General features: G+C 38.9%; 1 protein-coding gene across 1 annotated transcript in view; it reads left to right on the top strand.

Annotated features, from left to right (window-relative positions):
• Window positions 1–22,024, top strand: part of LOC140226956 (apoptosis-inducing factor 3-like) — a 41,226-nt gene extending 19,202 nt beyond the window's left edge. The window contains exons 8-16 of the mRNA XM_072307390.1: window positions 88–200; window positions 1,478–1,656; window positions 3,230–3,360; window positions 3,689–3,804; window positions 6,299–6,511; window positions 7,490–7,607; window positions 19,363–19,461; window positions 21,144–21,219; window positions 21,916–22,024. Coding sequence (XP_072163491.1) covers window positions 88–200; window positions 1,478–1,656; window positions 3,230–3,360; window positions 3,689–3,804; window positions 6,299–6,511; window positions 7,490–7,607; window positions 19,363–19,461; window positions 21,144–21,219; window positions 21,916–22,024 — 1,154 coding nt within the window. The remainder of the gene's footprint in view (window positions 1–87; window positions 201–1,477; window positions 1,657–3,229; window positions 3,361–3,688; window positions 3,805–6,298; window positions 6,512–7,489; window positions 7,608–19,362; window positions 19,462–21,143; window positions 21,220–21,915) is intronic.
• Window positions 22,025–22,775: the final 751 nt, after the last annotated feature.

A 22,775-nucleotide genomic window follows, 5' to 3' on the forward strand; every position in this document is an offset into this window, starting at 1 on the left:
TACTGTTTCATGACTATCAATGTTGATAGTGGAAAGAAAAGTAAACAAATTAATATCTTGTCATGTATCTAATTCCACACTCACTAGGCGCGGCATCAGTCACCTGCGCAGAAACATTACGTCAGGAGGGGTTCAAGGGTCAGCTGATAGTGGCAACCAAAGAGAAGCACCTTCCGTATGACAGACCAAAGCTGAGCAAGGTGAGACATCTTGATCCATATCAAAGATTTTGTCTAAATCAACCTGTCCTGTCATACCTGATGCAGTCATTGGGTTTTAAACTAGCTTGTGACTGCATTCATTATTAAGCCAGTCACTGCCAAAGTCAAGACTGCACTGTATTATAGGAACAAAAATATTGGCAGTGGCCCTCAGGGGTGTATTCTAATCTGTTTTATCATATCTTAACAGATTCTGTAAGGGCATACAAAGATAGTGGTATGATATTGCTAGCAGAAGGGGTGCTGATACTTCCTGAATAGAAAAACAACACAGATAATGAATAGATTTGAAATTTGTGTAGATTTATATGAACTGGGCCCCGTTGCAAGAAAGTTGCAATCAATTGCAAATAATTGCTAATTTTGAAACAACCATTCTGATTGGCTCAGGGTCTGCCCTATTAAGAAGACATGCATGCAACAATGATTTTGATTGGCCAGTGACAATCAGTTGCAAGTTGCGTTTAAACGCAAAGTTTCTAGCAACGGGGCCCAGATGTGATATAAAGGAGGTATGATACCTCCTTGGTGATATCTCTGCCAAAAGAAATATGTGCTTGCTCCTCACAGAGTATGTAGGTCTGGAAGAGAAGACTATAAGAAAGAAAGATACAGAGGCAAGGCATATATGAACATGACATGTGACAGATACTGTATACGCCGCATATTTCGCGAGGCTTTTATTTTCGCAAATTTCGCGAGTCGGGTGCTATTCGCGAAATTAAAGACACACAAAAATATTAACTCTGATCCCCGATGTGAATGTTACGAACGCGTGTACATTTCTCCATTCAGTGCAGGATCCCACGCTCGCAAATTTAACCACTCACGAAATCATCGGGAATTCCTGATTCACAAGAATTTAGACTCGCGAAATATATGGCATATACAGTATTTGATACAACATGGGGTTTTGCATTCTGAAGTTTCAGTGATCTGTTACAATAGGAAAGGAAGAAAAACATATAGTAACTGATTAATAGTTAGAAACTGAACATACAATTTCATGACAGAGAATTTCATTATTATATGCTATATATTTACCAATCCAAATTTTTCACAGTTTTTTTTTTTTTTTCGTTCATGCTCATGGAGTACAGCGATGAATGGAGAAATGTACATGTACACATCGCATTCTGTTTTAAACTTTAGAAATAGCACCCGACTGGCAAAATTCGCGAAATATATGGCATATACAGTATGTCTTTTGTATGTATTCCACTTCGTAATATGACGTTCTGTGATGTCTTTCCCAGGCACTGAGTTCCACAGCAGACTCAATATCCCTCAGGAATGCAGACTTCTTCTCCATCTATGACATCGACATTAAGACTGAGCAGGAGGCCACTTCCATTGACACTGTGCTCAACTCTGTGTCTTTCTCTAATGGGGACAGCATCTCCTTTGACAACCTTGTCGTGGCCACTGGTGGAAGGTATGGGTCATCCTCTTTCCTCCCACTTTTCATCTTTCCCTCCCTTCCCCATCTATCTGTCTGTCTATCTATCTATCTATCTATCTATCTATCTATCTATCTAAATTTTATCTATATATCTATCTATCTATCTATCTATCTATCCATTAGGCAAAAAAAAAAAAAATCGTTCTATTGGCGTAACCCGCCCGACCCTAAAAAAAACCCCGACCCTGAACTTTTCAAAAAAAAAAGAAAAAAAGGAAATACATCGTTTTTACCGAGAGAGGGCGCGATACGGGTTTGCGAATTATCAAAAACAACAACAACAACAACAGCTGGTGTCAGGAAATGGCCACGCAGTACAGCGTGTCGGCGACCGGCAAGTCCGGTTCGAAGATTTTATTTGATATTATTCGGAGAATCGATTTGTCAGTGGCGCTGGGTGATTTAGCCCAGGAATTTGTTCGTTCGTATTCTGACCGGTATGTTGTGACGGCTTTTAAACCGGTGATATAACAAACTTTGGATGCAACAGACCCTCTCTATCGAATGGGGTTTTGTTAGATATGAGTTTTACACGTAAAATACAGGTAGCAAAAAAAAAAAATAGAAAAAAAATTCCGCCCGCCCGACCCTATTTGAAAATCTCATGTTACGCCAATACAACATTTTTTTTTTTTTTTTGGGGGGGGGGGGCCTTATCTATCTATCTATCTATCTACAATTGTATCTATCTACCAGTATCTACAGTTGACTTCCCCAAAGTCAAAATTGCAGGAGTTGAATTTTGGCTAAGTTTCAGGAAATTTCAAAGTCCTATTGTCTCAGATGTATGCTCATTCAGTCATGCAAGCCAAATTCTGCCTAAATTGAAGCCTTTTTTTTCTGTCCTGTTGAATATAACTTAGGCGAAGCAGACTCTATCAAATGTATGTATCTATCTATCTATATATCTGTCTTTCTAGATCTATCTATCTATATTTCAGCTTCCCCTCTCTTTGTCATCCTCTGTTTCTGTCATTTCAGAGCCTTCTCTCTGTCATTCAATTTTATCACATCAAAGAGGAAGTGTATCTGTACAGGCTGTCACTCATGCAGTGTAATATCAAATTTACACAAACTTGCATAAATGTCTCAGACTGTGTGTAACATGTATTTTCTATATCTACAGCAAGGATGAGATGCAAATCGCTGATTACCCAACTTTATTCTGTAATAAGAACTTCACTGAAATGTGGGAGCACTGTGGCATAGTGGAGAAAACTCTTTGACTTTCAGTCAGAGGTCCCGATTTTGAATCCTGTCAAGTGCCAAAGTCCTTAAGATATAAAGATGCTTTTACCCAACATGTCCCTCATGACCAAAGTGTATGAATGTGGACCTGGCAACACTAGGGTAATGATAATGTCAGACCCTCTGGTAGAGGAGTGTGAATTGTGACTCCATCTCTCAAACCTCCTTGGTCAAACTGTGACATAATATGTGAAATTATCACCTTCTAGATTGATGTGCAATAACTGGAAATGTGCGATTCCTGTATTGTATAGTCATTACACAATCTCACCTGACTGCAATTTACTTTTTCTGACAGGCCTAGATCACTGGGTATCCCAGGCAGTGATCTGACGGGAGTATGTCTGCTTCGCAGTCCAGAAGATGGCAATAGGATTGCGGAGCTTGCTCAGGGCAAGAATGCAGTAGTGGTGGGGACCTCCTTCATTGGTGAGATACACAACTGAATCCTTATATCCACATCATTTATATACTACATCCAAAAAAAAAAGTATGATAACCACATTCATATGGGCATATTTGCATTTCTTATGCCACTCAAACTTTGATGAAACAGTCTTTCTCTTTTTGTAAATACCACATAGTCTTGAATTGGCAAAAGCAGTCTGGTATGATCCATTTTCAGAGATGGTTTCAGCTGCATTTTTTTTATTTCCAAGCATGCAAAGTGATATGTGCTGCATTTTTTGTAAGTGATATGTGCTGCATTTTAAGAAATGTGTGTTATTCGAGGTATTATTACCATTTCTGCCCGCAGGAATGGAGGTAGCAGCTTACCTGGCAGGCAAGGCAGCCAATGTTACTGTCATTGGCAGAGGGTCAACCCCATACCAGGCAACTCTTGGGGAGAAGATTGGTGCTGCTCTGCAAAAGGTAAACTATTGAGGAAAGATGGAAGAGGTTATATATTAGCTATACTTTCCCAAAAACAGACCTTAATCTAACTGATATGGTTTCACAATAGTTAAGATATTCCATCAGCTATTGTACTGGTAGATAACCTTGTCTTTAAAAATGAAAAATATGTTTTTCTTGAATTTGGTTTAGAATGCTTTGTATGGGCAATTTTCCCTTTTCAAACAAATATATAATTCATGCTCCAGAATATTACTGTTTACTTCACTGTGCATCAAGTTGTTATTTGATCTGGGCCCTGTTTTATCAAAAGATAAAATTGATTTAAAATTTCCTTACCACACAAGCTGCCATAGACTTAGAGTTGAAATCAACTACATAATCAATTTTTAACTCTTTATAAAACAGGGCCCTGCAGAAGTTGTCAGTTGTGGTATACAAAGAACTCAAACTAAGGGCTTCAAATACATTCTCTTTGTCGGGTTAAGTGTGTAATGAGATTGCCATTTTCATTATTAAAAATCAAGTTTAAAAAAGCAAAGGTCAATGCCAGTCTGTGCATCCCAGTACGACTGTAGCTGATTGTGGAGTACCAAAGTCGTATGGATATATCAAATTACCTACTTAAACCGGTATTGATTTTTGTCGTGGTTGCAATATTGATAGATGAAAACATACCAACTATTAAAAGGCAAGATATATTTAACCTGAGCAGACTCAATAAAGATAACAAAATATCAAACTTATTCAAAGTGTGATAAATTTACGATATGGCAACTTACAATTCTAATATCAAAAGTTTGTACAGTGAGTGTGCTCAAGTTTTTATGCCTCCGCCACAAAGTGTCGCCGGAGGCATTATGTTTTCTGGTTGTCTGTCCTTCGTCCTTCCGTCCGTCTGTCCTTCCATCCGTAATCAATTTTGTGGACAGCGTATAAACTAAAAAACGTTTAAGGTATCCTAAAGAGACTTGGTATATTTATGCATGAGTTGACAAAGTTGTGCCTATTAACTTTTGGGGGCACATGCTCAAGGTCAAAGGTCAAAAGGTCAAGGTCAAATGCTCGAAATTTCATTATTTCCCCTGTATCTATGCAATGCCTGGAGGTTTTTTCCAGAAACTTGGTGTATACATGTAATACCAAATAAAGATTTTCCAGAGAGTTTCAAGTTATGAGGCCAAAGGTCAAAGGTCAGAGGTCAAGTGAAAATGTTAGAATTTCACTTTTTTCTCCATATCTTGGAAATGGTTCAAGCTATCTTCATGGAACTTAGTACATATGCATGTACTGACTAGCAGTCATTATCTAGGGAATGTGGGGGTCATGGGTCAAAGGTCAAGGCCGATTCCTAATAATTTCACTTTTTCCCTCATATTCAAATGCAATATTTGCCGGATTTTTCTTGAATCTTGATATATACATGAATAACCCAATAGAGATTCTCTTGGAAGTTTCTTGCCCAAAGGTCAAAGGTCAAGTGAAAATGCTAAATTTCATTTCTTGGTCCATATCTCGAAAGTGACTCAAGGTGTCATCATTAAACTTATTACGCAGTATCTATGCATGTTCTACCTGACGGTGATTCTCTTGGGAATTTTAGGGTCATAGGGTTATAGAGTTTTTAGGTTTTAGAATTTTAGGGTCATAGAGTTAAAATGCAAAAATTTTACTATTTGATAGTGAAATTACACTTTTTCTCCATACCTTGAAAGTTTAGTCAATGCATAGACTTATAAAAAAAAGGGTCAAAAGTGAAGTAAAAATCCTCAAATCCCCAAATATCTGCGCTCTTAGGCAGTATGGCCATCCATCCAATTAAACCTAGTTCAAGGAAAGTGAACATTCAACACATTTGTGACAAACCTGTCATTTTAATATTTTGCCAATTATGTGAAACTCATCATACATTGTCAAGACATTGTACTATAGACCTATTAGGAGAACCATGCATTCAGGCGGAGGCATACCAGTCGCCATAGCGACATTTCTAGTTATTTTTGTTATCTCCATGTACCAATATCAATCTGTCATTAGTGTGGGAGGATGTCTCCCAGCTTGTCTTTTTTATTCTGAAAAAGAAAGCTATTGTTCATGGGGTATAATTCCTAAACATAAAAAAAAAATATGTAGATGTCAAGAGAAAATGTAGTGCACTGAATGCATTGAAAGATTAGACTAACAGTAAAAGATAGAAAAGATCAGCCAGGAAGAATAAAGGTACAGATGTAAAAACTGATGAACAAAGAACATTAGCATTTTTATTCCTTGATTTGTCAAGGGAGTTAGAAAATGAAAATTCCCCCTGTTATTTTGCCCAATGAGTTGTGGAGGCATGTAGTTTAATAAAACACTTGAAGTTGATGTAGTATATTAAGTCTATATATCTCTTTTACCAAGGCCTGATTGTCTTTCTTCCCAAGATGACTGTGCCGTAAAAGTCCAAATACACCCTCATGTTCATCATTCTATTCTCTTTAATTTCCAACCTTTGTCAATAATTTGATTCCAGCTGAGTGAATCCAAGGGTGTCAGGTTCATCATGAAGAGTGGCGTGTCAGAGTTCAAAGGTGAAGATGGCGTCCTCAAGGAGGTCATACTCACAGACGGTCAGTCGGTCATCGCCGATGTCTGCATCCTGGGGGTTGGCGTCACCCCAGCAACTGACTTCCTTCGCGACAGCGGTATCAGCATGACCAGTGGTGGTGCAGTGGTTGTTGACAAGGTGTTTATTTGCTCCTTAAAAAATTTTTGTGTTTCCCCTTGACAAATATCTATGATTTCATGTTTATCATTGTTTGAGAAGCAAGGCATTCTCTCTTTTAGTATAAGCACGTCATTTATTTCTTTGTAAAGCAAATAATAGTTTGTATGCACCTTTACCACTCTACAGAGTGGATTTGGCACTATATAAATCATACATATATCATTATTGTTATTATTAAAGTCATTTATGCAAGTCTTTCTGTCAATGTTAGTTTTTAGGAGAGGTTTTTTTTTCTTTTTTTCCCCTTTTTTGGGGGGTTTGTTTGCTTTTGGTTGAGGAGGGGAAAGTGTACTCTGAACTTCTGGTACTTTCGATGATTGTCACAAAAACTGAGGCCTCAAGAATGTTGGGTGTGTGTGTGTTTGTCTGTCTCTCTGACTGTCCGTGTCTGAATAACCATATTGCTATTACAATCTATCCTTACATGTGTCATATTGTGTGCATAACTCCAGGCACTCAAAATCATTTCACTTTTTTTCAGTGCATTCCTACATCTAGAAGAGTCTAATCATTTTTCCTTGCTTTGTCATTCAGTACTCCACTTTACTGGTTTACATTTTTAATCATGTTCAATAGGTACAGTGACTTTAGTGATCAGGTGTAGTAGTAGTAGCACAATAAATGAGGCAAATGAGATAGCCATGAAAGAGTGAAAATATTTGATACATGAGGATTGCAAGATCAAAATGCTGATGAGTCATTTTGTCGGTGCAGTTTCTTTCTTTTATTCAAAGACTGTTTCATCAGTGATCTCAGATAACAAACAACTTTGTTGCTTACTGTGCGATACAAGCATGCATGTGTACTGACACCTTTTCTTTATGTGTGATATTGAGTATATATCCTATGTAACACCAGCTTTACTTTTGAGAAACACCATCTCATCATTTGTCATACTGTGATGGTGTCATACTGTGATGGTGATCTTTCTTCCAGTACCTGAAGACCAACAAACCCAACATTTATGCCGCTGGAGACATTGCCTCCTTTCCCTTGGCCATGGCAGACAGTAAGGAGGTCAGCATCGGTCATTGGCAGATTGCACACGCACATGGTAAGCCACTGAGAATGAGGACAACACTGGCATGTCACTCTTTATCTTGTCTTCGCTTTATATCTCTGCTTGAGTATGTCTCTCTATCCTCCTGTCTCATTCCCTCTTTCTCTTCACCTTTCACATACAAACATATAGACAGACACACACACACACACACACACACACACACAAACACACACATGCACATGTATGTTCATAGTTTTCTCCATACAGTCAACCTTGCCTCAGTCGAATCTATTTGGACTGAAGAAATAGCTTTGACTTAGAGAAAATTTGACTTATGAGGGATTGGAATTAATAGAATGTAGAGAGAAGAGGATAGGAAAAGACCTTTGACTTTGAATAGGTGATTATGGGAGGTTGACTGTATTTATTTGGATTTCATTCAGTGATACTGAAAAAAAACAAACAATGTTTGACAGTGCATGGTATACAAGGAGTGAACATGCAAGTAGCATGTGTTGATAGAACTGTCTGAAGCTGAAGTTTTTGTATAGATTTCTTCTTCAGGTGCACACACACACACATACACACTAGCAATTACACTTGGGCATATGAATACACACAACATTATCTTTTATCTTTTTCTCTTTTTTTTTTTTTTTTTTTTTGCAGTGAAGGTTAACATGTTAGCAATTTGTAATATGACAGTATTTTCAGGATAAAATACAGGGTATCTTTCATAGTGTGTTACATGGCTTGGAATGGTTGTTTGTGTATATAATGTCAATCCCTATCCCTTGTGGATTATCTGACTGATAAACAGTGATATAACAAATCCATTAACCCGTTGAGGACGGTTTGATTTTGCTACAACTCGCATTTCCCATAGACACCTGCCCGAGTATACTCGGGACTTGTCCTCAACGGGTTAAGACTGTTTGCACCGGAAAATACCGATATACATGTAGCTGTGTGTAGTATACGGAACATTAGTTATTTTCTGATAAGGTTATTGTCCTTTTGATTGTCTGTTTCTTCAATGTTTCTTTAAGAACCAGCACATGTACAAGTGTTTTCTGTCACATTGACTCGAAGATGAAGCTTGGCAGTTTTTTGTTTGTTTGTTTGTTTGTTTTTAACTGATATGATTGTTAGGGTTTTGATGTTTCCTTTGTAGGGGTACCAGTACATGTAGTTAGCCCTCATAGCAATGTCTGTCTGTACTGGTGATATGGCGTGAGAATGTTTAGTGTTATTTTCAGATCATGTGTCTTCCTGACAAGGTATTTCTTGCTTTTTCTTGTGTGTGTGTGTGTGTGATGGCTGGTCTTTGGTGATCATCTTTTTTGCATATTTGTAAAATCATGAATAATTTTGAATTATTTCACTATCTGAGTTCAATAATCATCTTTCATGGCGTATCAATTCTGCATTGTTTTTTTTTTCATCAAAGTGGTTCATGTGTATGATTTATGTGAAGAGCAATAAATGGTGAGCAATTCGCCATTCATACATGGTACATGATGTGGCATTTATATGTACCTTTTCCAGTGTACAGTTTATTATAGAGATTTATGAAGTGGTAGCAGATGAGCAGAACTTGCAATATTACTATTGATTATCCTTTGAATCATTCATCAAGATGAGCATGAGTGAGAAAGGATAGGGAGAAATAGAGTGAGACAGAGATAGTGTGAAATATTTGATATGTTGACCACTCACAAATACCAAATGTAGCTTCTCAGCAGGGGTGTGCAAAGGAATGTCACTTATTACTGAAGTATATTGCAAAGTCTTTCATTCTCTCTCACACACTCCTCCTCTAGTGTATCTCTCTCTTATTCTTTCACACTGTATGCATGCATGCACAACCACTCGCTCATTTTTGGGCACACACATACATACAAATGTACATTTCTGTAGAATAGTATGAGCATGGTCTGCTTTCGTCATGGATTTCAAGGTACCGTACAGGCGACTCTCATTATAGAAGTCCTTGGGACTAGCAGTTTCTTTCCTTATATCTAAGACTAACTTCTGTTATAGCGAAACAATTAAGAACATGAAAATGTATAGATGCTTATTTGGGGACCTGAATTTTTACTTTTTTTCAACAAGAATTTCATTATAACAATTTCATTATAACTGTTCTCATTTTGATATGAGTGCACTGTGCTGTACACCTACATACCGGTATCATTTTTTCCCCGTGTTGTGACAACAAAGATACTATGGAGGAAGAAATTTAGTAAGACCATTGTCTTCATGAATTTGGCATGGTAGAGAATTGTAGCTTGCGTCTTCTTAAAATTCAAGGACAAATTTCTATGTTTGTTTGTTTGGTGTGGTTTTTTTTTTTTTGGATGTGTGTGTGTGTGTTTCCACGGTTTGTACATCATACCAGTGTACAATGTATCACGAAATACAATAGAATACTGAATATACTCGACTTTGGTTCACACGTTAATGCATCCACCACACACACACACACAGTCACACAAATAAAAATGCTCACACACTCAAACACCCAGACAAATGTAATGAACCACATGCACTGCACATCTCACCATTTATGGCACACAAATATTTTAACATTGCATCTCTAGCACAGTAATATTAATCTTGTCACCAAATTGATAAGAACTTTTATCTGAACAAACAGACAATTCAACCATCCCAATTTGGGAGAGAAAAAGAAGAATGAACAGTTTTCACTCAGTGCTGTTTCAAAGGTAAGTAAAAAGAGTTTATTACCAAAACTCTACAAAGGCAAGAGTGTGTAATTGTACTGAGGTACCAAGGCATAAAGTACTCTCAGTAATACTGTATATAACAAACTTTACTAAGCAGCTGCTCTATTAGCAGTACAAATGTATCACAAAAATGCTCAGTTTGGACTACAAATGTAACCGAACACACACCACGTACAGTACAGCTTAACACTTTCTCCTGTTTTTCTGTGCTTTAAAAGGTTCATAGAGGTAGATGATGTAGTTATTGCATGAAAACAATGTAACATTGTGTGCTTTCATGTGTATTTACAAGGAAAGTTCACCATAAATTTGACAATGTATCGTAGTTGTTAATTTATGGACTTACATGTTTGTAATACCTGGAAGTAATTGTCAAAGCACAACAATTAACTGTATGTCATACTAATGCATGTTATAGTATAACAGTTAATAATGTTTCAACATCTACGATGGCACAGTACTTGAATATTTGTACACAAAGTCTTGCACAAAATGATAGGCATGTTACATGTAATACATTGTTAAGTACAGCTGTACACTTTGCCTACCGTCACACACATAATCCTCATTTCAATCACTTGGAACGAATGCTTTAAGTTTCAAGATGAGCAGCATTTCACTGGAATGATAAACATGATGCACATTTATGGGAAATCAATACATGACACACTGATAGGTGAAGTCATCTTCAGTCCAAATCAAGGTTATGCATTCAAGGTGATACTATATTAGTACTTCTGCTGTACATACAGGTACACTATAACTGTAAATGAGAGTACTTTGGGGAATGCAGTATGTTTTTTCACAAAAACGAATGGCAAGAGCTTAATTTATTTCTACACAACAATCTGGCAAGAACAGGAACACTCTTAACAACTGATGAAAGGTGAGTATCAAAATTTGATTTTGTAGACCGTATTCAGCAACTTAGGACCTACTATCTTAACATTTTGCACATTATTATAAAAGGTGCATTCCCCAAGTGCCAGCTAGGAGGCTACAATTTGTGCGTACTACTGGAAATGCTTCACATCAAGCATTGTTGTTTATGAAAAAAAAACACTTAAAAAACAATGAATCCATACCAATTTCTTCATGTTTCCACTTCTGATGGGTGCATTTCAACTTTAATGACTTCCATCTCAATAGAATCCAGAACCCATGATCATGATGAAGCACACAAATTAGTTGGCAAGTAATTCAGAAAGGGTACTCCCAAATAATAGTGTCTGGATCTTGAACATTGTCAAAATCTGATTGACATTTACCTCTGAAGATATGTTTTTGTTTTTGTTTTATCTCCAAGTGTGGCAATGGATCAAACAAAGGGGGAAAGAAAAATGACTTTGATCACTCCCTAGACTCAAGTGCATTTTTTTTCTTTTTTTCTTTTTTTTTTTTTTGGGGGGGGGGGGAGGATCACAACAGAGCTCTCTTCCTTTTAAACTTTACACTAAGAGCAAGAATACTCAAAACATTTCACTGATGATTACATTTCAGGCAGTGGTTTCAGAGAGTACTGTGAAGCTGTACCTCCCAAGCTCATACTCTGAACAAAGAACATTACTGATGAGCAAACTCAACTGGGACCGCAAATGCTTAACTGATGAATACAATTGAGCCAGTAGTTTACAAAGAATAATGTACCATACTGTATAAAGTGTCTAAAACTCATACCTGGTACTCAGAACCCAATTTACTATTCAAATGATTTAACTCAAACTCGGGTCAGGACACAAAACATGTTACTGATGAATACAGTTTAGTCAACACTTCAAAAAGATTAATGTGAAACTCTTCCTCTCAAACTGAACTCGGAAGTCATGATCCAAAATGTATCATCAATGACTACAGTTCATATTCAGGCAGTTGTAGCTTTAATACAGCAATGTACAACAGAGGAATGCGGAATGTGAAGTCACAACATAGACACATGTTACTGTCTGATCCATCCTTGGAATGTCTGCATATCCACTAATAATCCAATCTAACCGTGCCATAGCAAAGCCCGACTGGGGCACACGCTCAAAGGGCTTGCAAGTTTTGAAAACCATAGATAGTCATTAACCTACAAGGCAGGGAACATGAACTAGTCGTAATGGAAAGCCCTCTGCCTTCCAAACAAAGACACACAGCGATTTGTCCCAACTCTTAGACGCCATGTCCAAGCTACAGACTACGGTCTATAGACTGCTTCTTCCACCAACGATGTCGAGCAGATCGCAAACTATCGCCCACGACTTCTCGTCCCGCAGTGAAGACTTGATGACGACGGTGTTGAGGGGATGCAAAAGCCGTGACACGCTGGTAGTGCTGATTCCACGCTCCGCCAGACCAGGCACCAGACGAATCAGAGTGTGCCTCAGATTGGGAATAGTTACTTCCTTGAGACAGTCTTGAGCCACCTCGCGCTCCTCACCTTCGCCGAATCTGGCTGCTCTGACGACGTTGGCCAGGTAGCTCATGAGGACAGCTCGCATTTCTGGGAACTCCTTCTTCAATGGCTGCTGCGGGGCTGATCTGGCAAGGAGCACGGCCGGGGACCAACGCTTTTTGGCTGATCTGCGGACGGAGCGAGATTTCTTGATGCCATCTTCATCACGAGTGCTGGTATTACGACGAGTAGGTCCAGTGGAAGCAGGATCCTGTGTGGTGGAATCATGCTCTGTAGGTTTGCAGGCTGAACAGTCCACAGTGTTGTTGGGAGGGCCTTCAGCATCAACACAACACAGCTTCGCAGTTTCCATATCAGTCATCTCGGATATTTCCCCAGCCTTGCCCTCCTTGCCTTCGATACCAACATCATTGTTGTTGTCATCTGAGCTACTGACAGGTTCGCTGCACTTGTCCGAATACATCGGTGTTCTGGAAGGATTTAGGAAGCATGAGAATGGGGGCAAAATTCTCGTGCTCCTAGCATCCTGGTCAGCGGTACTCAGGAACTGGTCCGGAAGTCTGGGGGGAGGGACCGGCGCTATGGAATAGTCAAATGACTCGCTGCTGCTCACACAAATGGGAAGCGGAAGCGGCGGGGGCGGCGGCGGTGGGCAAGGTGTCCGTGGATCAGTGTGCTGCTGCGGAGACAACCACGGGCACGATGGACCGAATTGAGCACTAAAGGTGGCGAACCCAGGATGGTGGGCATCAGGTCCCGACCTCCACACAAAATCAGCTGATGGCAAGCTCGTAGACTTCTGAACAGCTACAGGAAACGGGGAAGTGGAGGTCACTTGGCTGGTGTTCGCTGGATTAGCAAGCGTGGTGGTAGGGAACGGCTCGAAGTTGGCCGCGCGCTCCCACATCCACTCGGGCTGCGTCTCGGTGACACCATCCCAGAAGCTCTCGATCTCCCGGAAAAAGTTGAAGCCGTCCGCCGTCTGGAGTGATGATGGAGAATACCAGTTGCTTCTGCTGTACGTAGATGACATCCTGACACTTGAATTCGTACAAATTAACTTTCGTGATGCTCTGATTAGGTAGCCAGAAATTGTATCTGGAGTGTCAGTAGAAAACAATAATCAGTGGAGCAGTGTGTATGTATATACTGAATATCGCAAGCGTGGATTTCTTCTGACATGTGCTTACAGCGAGATCGCATATTACTTTCGTAAATCGCTGTATGTAGCTTGCGTAACACCCTGTCAACACTGAAAAGAGATCAGCGATTGGTCAAAAGCTAGTTAAAACTTTCGTGTATTGGTCACATTGTGTCACGTGATACATTAGGCCCCTCCTCCTCCCCCCCCCCCCCCGCAAATTGATTCCACACCTGTCAATTTCTGAGATAGCATTCCTTTCGGTAACCTTACGCAATCTCGAGAAAAAAAAAGGAGGGGTGACAAGAATGTGACACCGACTAACACGATTACTCACTTCAAAATGACCGCGACTGCCCCTTTCCCGCCCTTCATTGATCATGAATGCGGCGATTAACGATCAAAGGCGGTGATAAACAATCATGGACATCGCCTGGCTAAAATCTCACGTTAATCTACTATAACCTCCTTTGTTTTGACAATAATAGAGTCCCGTTTTTCCTTCCGTTGTTGTTGTTTTCACTGCGTCAATACTGACCGCAGCGTCCGAGTAAGCCCTACTATCGCTGAACTATCCCAGTGTAAACAAAGAAGGCCAGAGTAGCCGTGTTAATCCTCTAAACTCCTTTATTGTTGCAATTAGTCTGTCATGTTACCGAAGTCATTGTTGTGTCTTTTATTGCAAGCGGTCAGCGTGGGAACTTTTTATCAAACTTGTCATCCGAACAGTGAGCGGCGTCGCGGTGATTTGCAAATAAACAAAGGAAAGGAGTCATGTCTCCGCGTACTTCTCGCTCGCTCACCCCTGCTGTCAATCAAGGAGTGCTCCTGTCTTCCATTTCCTCTCTGCCTCCTCTATACCTGTCTACTATACAAGCTATTGATAAATGATCTATCGTCGGATATTTAGACTGATACATTTGCACCGTTCTGTTTGTTTGTATTGGGGTCTGCTGGGGTCTGCAGTCCTTTACAGTGTTGTACAAGTTGAATAATGGCAAAATAGAAATTGTAATACAAAGTAATGCAATTGGACCAGGGAGGTGGTAAGAGATGTCCACCTCCCTGCATAAAGGACAAGTCGTTGTGGCTTGAGTGGTTCCTTGTTCAGACCACGGACCCTCAATGGTGAGGTCCCTGGTTCAAACGAAGCGAGCAGGGAGGTGGAAATCAGGAGAAAAATGTTCAATTTATTTCTGAAAGGTAATAAACTATCAGACAACTTTAATAGAAGGGAGACCCGAAATATGAAGATTACCTCTATAAGAAAAAGTTCGTTTGCAATACGGTTTTTTCTTATTTGGTCTTGCTTCTAACTTGAAGTTGTGTGATAGTTTATATCTTTTAGAGATAAATTGAATATTTTTTCTCCTGAATTCTTGTAATTCTCCATCTCAGATATCTCATACTGAATTTTTGTGAGTCAGTTGTATATATGCATTTTTATTGAATCAATATTATCCATATGAATATTTTTGCCGTATCTATTCTCTCGGGACCCCATTAGAAGAACAGCAGTATCAGCTGATTGGACCATCCCTCCGTATTCATGTATATTTTGTTCTCATGTCTATGTTTTATAAGATTGTTTTGTTTTGTTTTACTCGGATCCTTGTATTACTCTGCTTTAAAATGCTTGAATACCAAGATAAATAAATATAACATTCAAAAAAAAAAAATTCTCATGCAGCCGGCGTTAAAAAAAAAGGCACTTTATCTGGGTAACTTGCTTGTGCTTTCAGCAGTGGCCACGTAAATTACCTCTAAACACAAATAGTTTGAGACGATTATTATCAAGAGCTCCCTCGCAGAAAAATTGCTATAACATAGAATAATAGTGCTTGATTTGTTTGTAATATCGTCTGATTGTAAGTACTGGCTGGGGCAAATTAATTCCATCACCCTCATTTTGGCAACAACAAACAGTTTTATTACGTGAACGCCAACAGACGGCAGTAAAGGATTAGTATCCACGGAGTTTGTGATGAGAGACAACTTGGACAGGAGTTTCGAAGTTAGTGCTTCAAGGGCATACTTTCCGTTTTCAGAACCTGGACGAAAAAGAAACTGTTCTTTGTTCCAGGAAAAAAAAAACAGAAAAAGAAAAAGAAACGTAATGCAAAGTATAAATCGACTCGTGGAATCAGGTTTATCGTATTTCGCGCGGCAGTGATGTTGGACACACAGTCGCGTATTCAAAGAAATAAGGCTATATAGGCGATGGTGTAATTTCTGTCGAAACTCTGATATGGCATATATGCTTGTTGTTGGTTGTTGTTTGTTTTTGTTTTTTTCTCATCAAAGTCATAGCCTATATCGATCTCTTCAGAGAATGATTTTGAATCGTAGGATGTCAGTTCACGGGAAATATACTGAATGAATTTCGTTCTAAGCGGATTGAAAACATGCGCCACCGCGATCCCGCTGGTATAGCTCATGCGATCCACTGCATGCATGATCTGTCTTTTTGGAAAACGTTTTTTGGGGAAAGGAAAACGTTTTTTTGGGAAAAAAATCCCGCACTTTTTCATTTTACGTCCATACCACCAGCGAGACTCCTTCATTTCGTTTGTTACGCATTATGTCAGACGTCGCATCCTGTAAATTCCATGCATCGAACGTGTCGCTGAAACGAGCAGAATGTTATTTTAAGGAGCAATGCTTGTCACAGCACAGATTACGATACCGGTACTCTTGTAAGGAAAAAAAATGCTTGATGACTGGTAAGTACGTGCATAATCAAGTACAGTGTACTGAAGTATACGATAGAGCTGGAGCTCCACATGCAAGAGTATAGGCACAATAGATAAACATACTGTAGTTCCTTCTACAGACGCGTGGGGGGGGGGGGGGTGTTAATGAAAACCCTCCGAAGCTATCAAAGCATGGAGCTCCATGATCAAAGCTGCGGGGTCCCTTTCAAAGGTCTGAAACAAAACGGGAATTACGGGGGATTAGGGTCAACGAACAAGAAGCGAATCAGGAAAGGTGAACTTGTCATGCCAGGGCAATTTCAGACTGAAATTCGTCCAGATAGCAGATACTAGTACTAGTAGTAGGCCTTTATAAGGAGGTGCCTCCTTGCTAGTACTGAGCAATGACGCTCTATATGACAGAACTAAAACAAACAAACAAACAAACAAACAAAGAACAACAGCAATAGCAACAAATGGGTGTTAAACACTATTGGAGTCCTTCTTGGGGATTAGAGTTAAACGCACCGGACCAGTCGTCATGCAGTGTACATAACCATGATGCAGTTTTGTAACGAATGTTGATGAGCATAAAAACCACCGACGACCTCTCTGAATGCCGAACATGTAAATGATAACAACTTGCCCTCCGCGACGAATTCTCGTGGGGGCTGTGTTTACATTCCACTCGTGCCAAACGCTCCTCCATTTTCAAGGAATTCTCCCTCCATGAAATATATATTAGGGTTTCTCCCCCCCCCCCTTTTTTTTGGGGGGGGGGGCATAACTCTACCCAGCAGGGCACATTCCAGAACAAGTGGGGTTTCCGCACTGCTAGCCTGAATCTCTGATAAAAGTACACATTACTTACACATTCTATGCCTGACCATCCCCCGAATTACATCTTTTCAAATTTTATTTTGGGTAGGCCTATCTAGTCTGCTGAAGAATTCCGTTGTATCCTACTGTATAATGTCAAGGTGTGCATATATTAATATTGTGTTTCGTATAGCTTTCGCATAATTTGAATCACCGGAACACTTTCATGAGTTTAAAGAAATATATTAATGACGGAGGTATATAGATATCGATTGCTCTGACGAAGCAATTAGGAACTTTTGGAGGAGAGTTTTTAGAGAGTCTTCTGGAAAGAGTCTAACCGAAGTCTTCGTATTGTGCAGCTAGAAGCTTAGTAATTTTACTTGAAACAACTCATGTCGGTCATGGGTACCAACGGAAAGTATCCGCCAATAAACTACTGTAGCAGTTCGCCCGGAAATACGCTCTTCCACTTGAACTCTGTATTGTACTACCCTCATCGTGATGGCGAATTGCGTGAATTTACGTGCATTTTATAACGAACTCTCTTCCGTTGCGAAAATCTGCCTATTGGGAGCATAATTCCCGCTCGGCCAACATCCTGCGAACCCGCAGTATAGTCGTCTCGTATTTTCCCGCATGCAATACTTGCTGTCGATTTCTATGTTAATGTACTTCTTTCGTGCTTCTAAAAGTAGTCATCATTAATTGTTGTTCCCATTTCTGGTGTGATGTTCTCTTACATAGATGTATGCGGCGAAAGTTTGACATATTAAAATGAAGTAACCGTATGAAGACCGACTTGACTAGACAGAAGTCTTGAATAATTGTCCTCTTAAATGGATAAAAAAAAAAAAAAATCTTCAATTCTTAGAATCATGATTATAGGGAAAGATTTTATATTCAAGACATCAACGTGGCAAGGATCGCCGCACACTGAACTTTTTTGTCGAGGCATAGTTAGGATGGGTGTTCGGATCAGTGTAGCAAACTTTTTTAGATCATACATACGCAGGGGCACTTGCATTAGTTACAGTTCGTTATGCCGAAGGTTCGCAGTTCCGGAAGTGAAAATAATAGGCTAGGTAGCGGGAACGCACAGTGCGGCAGTTCCCGATGTTTTCCGATATTTCGGGAATGAAAGCAACCAACGACTGACGTGCGAGTGGATGGGACTAGATACAAATCTGCTACTATTCTTCATTGCTACGTACTACGTATTAGAAACTGTTTTCATTTACCAAAGTACCGGTTTCAAAGCGACTTCAAAGCTATGGCTCAGCGTAGTTCACCTTGTTTTAGAGCAAGAATCATGTTCGAACGAGAACGAGTTGAACTATGCCGTGTGCAAGGGAAAAGAGAATGATAATGCGGGGAAAAAATTGCGACTCTCAAAGGATCGACAAACGTAAAAAGGGAAGGGAAAGCGCAACTACTGAATAGGTTTTCGTAAAATTCCCTTCGTTGCCGTCGTGTTATTCGCGTTCAGTAATTGTTCGTTTATAGGTAGTAGTTATGCATTGTGCATTCTTATTTTCATGATATTTCGCAACGTAAAAGCGTCATCGTCATTGTCTAGTGTAATAAACATTTCGCAGTACGATGTGTTTTGTAAAGGCATGCCTCAATATTTCCGAGCGTGAATGTATCATTGCTCCGTCCTTTATATCGCCGTGATGTTGGGGGATTAAAGTAAGATTTATTTTCTCACTCTCTCTCTGCCACCTTCGTTGATAATAACATGTTTGAAAATACATCAACGATTCTCGGGTCGTGATTTCATCATGATGAAGGAAAGAGGAAATTCCCGGTTGAGTATGTGAGAGTGGCATTTCAAGTTTTTAACTTGTTATGCTATGTATGACGATTCATTCCCCCCCCCCCCCTTCTCTCTCTCTCTCCCTCTCTCTCACTGTCTCTTCATTTCTTTGAAACGCGTCTTGTGACTTTTTAATCTGTCAATGCTCGTATTTCATTCTTCTTTTTTCTTTTTTTTCTTGCAATCCAGGTCGTGTGGCAGCACTGAACATTCTTGGTCAGAAGGTGGAAATGGACTCCATACCTTTCTTCTGGACTCAGATCTTTGGCAAAAGTGTCAGATATGCAGGTAAGTTGGCCGACTGGCATCTGGTATTAAAGCAAAATGGACAATGTAGGCCTATCTGTCATGTCTACCCCAGCGCTCATAACAGTATGTAAGCATATTTCTCTTCACATATCGACTGGCCACAGATCTCCATGCATGGACTTAGCCTCACTGTCCTTGCAGCGAAGATAACCAAATCAAATGAAGAAGCTTCAGTTTAAGTGGAAACTCTACTCCTCATCAAAGTTGAATATGAATATAGAAATATGTCAAAACCAGACAGTTAAAGTTTTGTTGGAACAAAACTGTAAAGTTTGTATAGAGGGAGTATAAAAGTATTTGTTTGAAAATGTAGCTACTAGAAACTTCCCCATTTAATATAAAACAGTTATCATACCTAAATCTTTGAAATTGTTGAATAATGTCTTGAAAAGTATAAGATGAAAGCAAGATATGAATATTGAGCAGATGGGTGAAGATATGGCTTTAAAGGCATAATTTACCATTTGCAGATGAAAGCATTAGTGCTATAAAATAGTTCTAAAATGTGAGTTAGGGATAGAAACAACCACTGTCAAAATTTGAATCCATATAATCGATGTTAAGTGTTGTTAAATACACAAAATGTGAACAATAGTTGTAATAAAAAATTTTCCAGACTAAACCGTATACAGTTACGGTTTATTGAGAAAAACCATGATATCTCCTTATATTTTAGGTTTTATTGCAAATATTTCATATGGTAGGATGTTTTATGATACAACAGACCTACACATATACATCAAATATGATATCGTGAAAATTTTTGAAATCACTGCTCCCAAAGGTAAACTGGACCTTTAACATATTCTTCAATTTGTCTCCCTGTGTACAAATTTTGAAGATTGGAACTGCTATTCTACATTTTAAAGGACAAGTTCACCTTCATAAACATAAGGATTGAGACAATGCAGCAATATTAGTAGAAGACATCAGTGAAAGTTTGAGGAAAATTTGACAATCGATGCAAAAGTTATGAATTTTTAAAATGTTTGTGTTGGAACCGCTGGATGAGGAGACTACTACAGCTTGTGATGTCATATGCGTACAACATTATAAAGAAAATGTAAAGAAAATTCAACATATTTTCACTTTTTTCGCATGACAAAAGAGCACTTGACTTGCCTCTTTCTGAAGGCAGGGGGAATAATATTACCCATAACATATGTCGGTAATGAGTCAAGGGAATGAATACTTTTTTCAAAAGATGAAATTTTGTGAAATTCTCTTTATATTTTCCTTATATTGTTGTACACATGTGACATCATACACTGCAGTAGTCTTCTCATCCAGCGGTTACTGCACAAAAACTTCAAAAATTCATAACTTTTGAACAGATTGTCCAATTTTCCTCAAACTTTCAATGATGTGTTTTACTAATATTGCTACATTCTCTCAATCCTTATGTTTATGAAGGTGAACTTGTCCTTTAACAAACATATCAGAAAAAAGGAACCAGTGGGAATCGAACCCGTCCTCTGAAAAGTTTATCATTATTTTTTTTTAATTTTGGAAAGAGAAAGGTAATGAAGCTTTGTTAACATGTCGATGGTGACCCTGTTTTGTCTAAAATCTCAAGTTTGTATTTCCTGCTAACATTCAAGTGCATTCATCAATAACAACAGACACACATTCATCTACACTTTCCTTTGTTCCCATTCCAGGCTACAATGAGGGCTATGACGACATTGTCATCATCGGAGACCCAGATGAACTCAAGTTTGTGGCATACTACCTCAAGTAAGTTAACTACTCATGGTCCTGAGATTAAATACCTAATTCAGTTATTACAAAATCAAAACAGCAAATTTTTCTGTAGATGATTTGATTGGCTTTTTCCAACACTGTAGTTACCATCATCAAGCTCTTTGTGCAGAAAGTCAATAAACATTTTAATTTGGTGGTTGTCAGAGGACTTAGTAAGAGCTTCAGCAGTGTGGTTACCACTTTTCCTTTCAAGCATCAGTGGGATGGGAGGGCTATGCTTGCCCCCAGACTTGTGCAACCTTCTTTTTAAAGTACCATTTCCCCCCTTTTTTTCCACTCTGCATCCACAGAGCTATCAAAGCTATCAAAATGCACAAATAGAAATACCATTGTATTTATGAATAGCTACTTATTCAAAACTGCATGGCTAGGAGAGAGTGGCATTATGAAATATTAACATCGTAGTGTATTTTGTAAGGATAGCTTTAATGCATGATATTTAAATTGTGTGTTTTTATTTAAGGAGGGATGGCAGTTATTAGTACTCTTGCTTTTATTTCTTGATCCTTAATAAAGAAGAGTCTAGGCAGTAAGAAATATGGAATCATTTTTTTGTACATGTATTACAGTTTTGTTTTGTTTTGTGTTCCCACAATGCTATGGTACTACCCAAGCTAATGTAGTATGCGATGCAGTGCTAATCTACATGTATATCATTTTTCCCACCAGGGATGAGGTTGTTACGGCTGTAGCCAGCATGAACTCTGACCCAGTGGTATCCCAGTTTGCCGAGCTCTTGGCGAGTGGACAGGAACTCACCAAATCAGAGATCCAGTAAGTACATCCTCAAGATCCACAAAGTTTAGTTGAGAAGTTTTCTTCAGCTTTTTGTTTTTGCACATACAGTTGCACCAACCTCAACGTTGAAGAATAAGACTGTTTGAAACACAATGAACTTTGCTGAAGTTCACCTAAGGAATATCAGTATATGCAGAATTGCATGTGTTTTTACCTTCTCTCTTATGTTCAATTTAAAAGAATGTGACTTTTTAGACATCATTTTTGTTTTTGTGTTGTTTTTCAAATCAAATTGATATGTGACACACATTTTTACAGTAATTCATGCCATGGTTGTTTCAGCACAGATGATATGAATGCCATGATTTCTTTTTATGTGTTGATTCAGAAATAAAAACAGCAAGCAAGCTGATATAGCTGACAGTGATTTGCTGTTGGTGTTTTTTTTTTTTTTATTACTTGTGTTTTGGCAAACATCACAATCAGTGGTATAGTACTGTTCAGATGGATATCGTGTATAACACTAAACTGTCTGACCACATTGATATTCCGGTGTCATGTTGCGAGAACCATTTTTTGAGTTCGAGAGATGTTCACTTCTGATTAATTTTCACTCACATCTGTCTTTGTTCTTGTTTCCATGCACAGAGGAGGGGACCCGTCGCAATGGCAGAGCAAGTTATGAGACAAGCAAATTCTGATGTCAGCTTGCTTAAAATTTTGTTTTTAATTCCCCAGCCATCTGGGCAACCACTCCTAATTAGTGACATCTCCCTTACAGCCTATTTTTG

The sequence above is a fragment of the Diadema setosum genome, chromosome 4, assembly GCF_964275005.1.
Source record: "Diadema setosum chromosome 4, eeDiaSeto1, whole genome shotgun sequence".
NCBI classification, from domain to species: domain Eukaryota; kingdom Metazoa; phylum Echinodermata; class Echinoidea; order Diadematoida; family Diadematidae; genus Diadema; species Diadema setosum.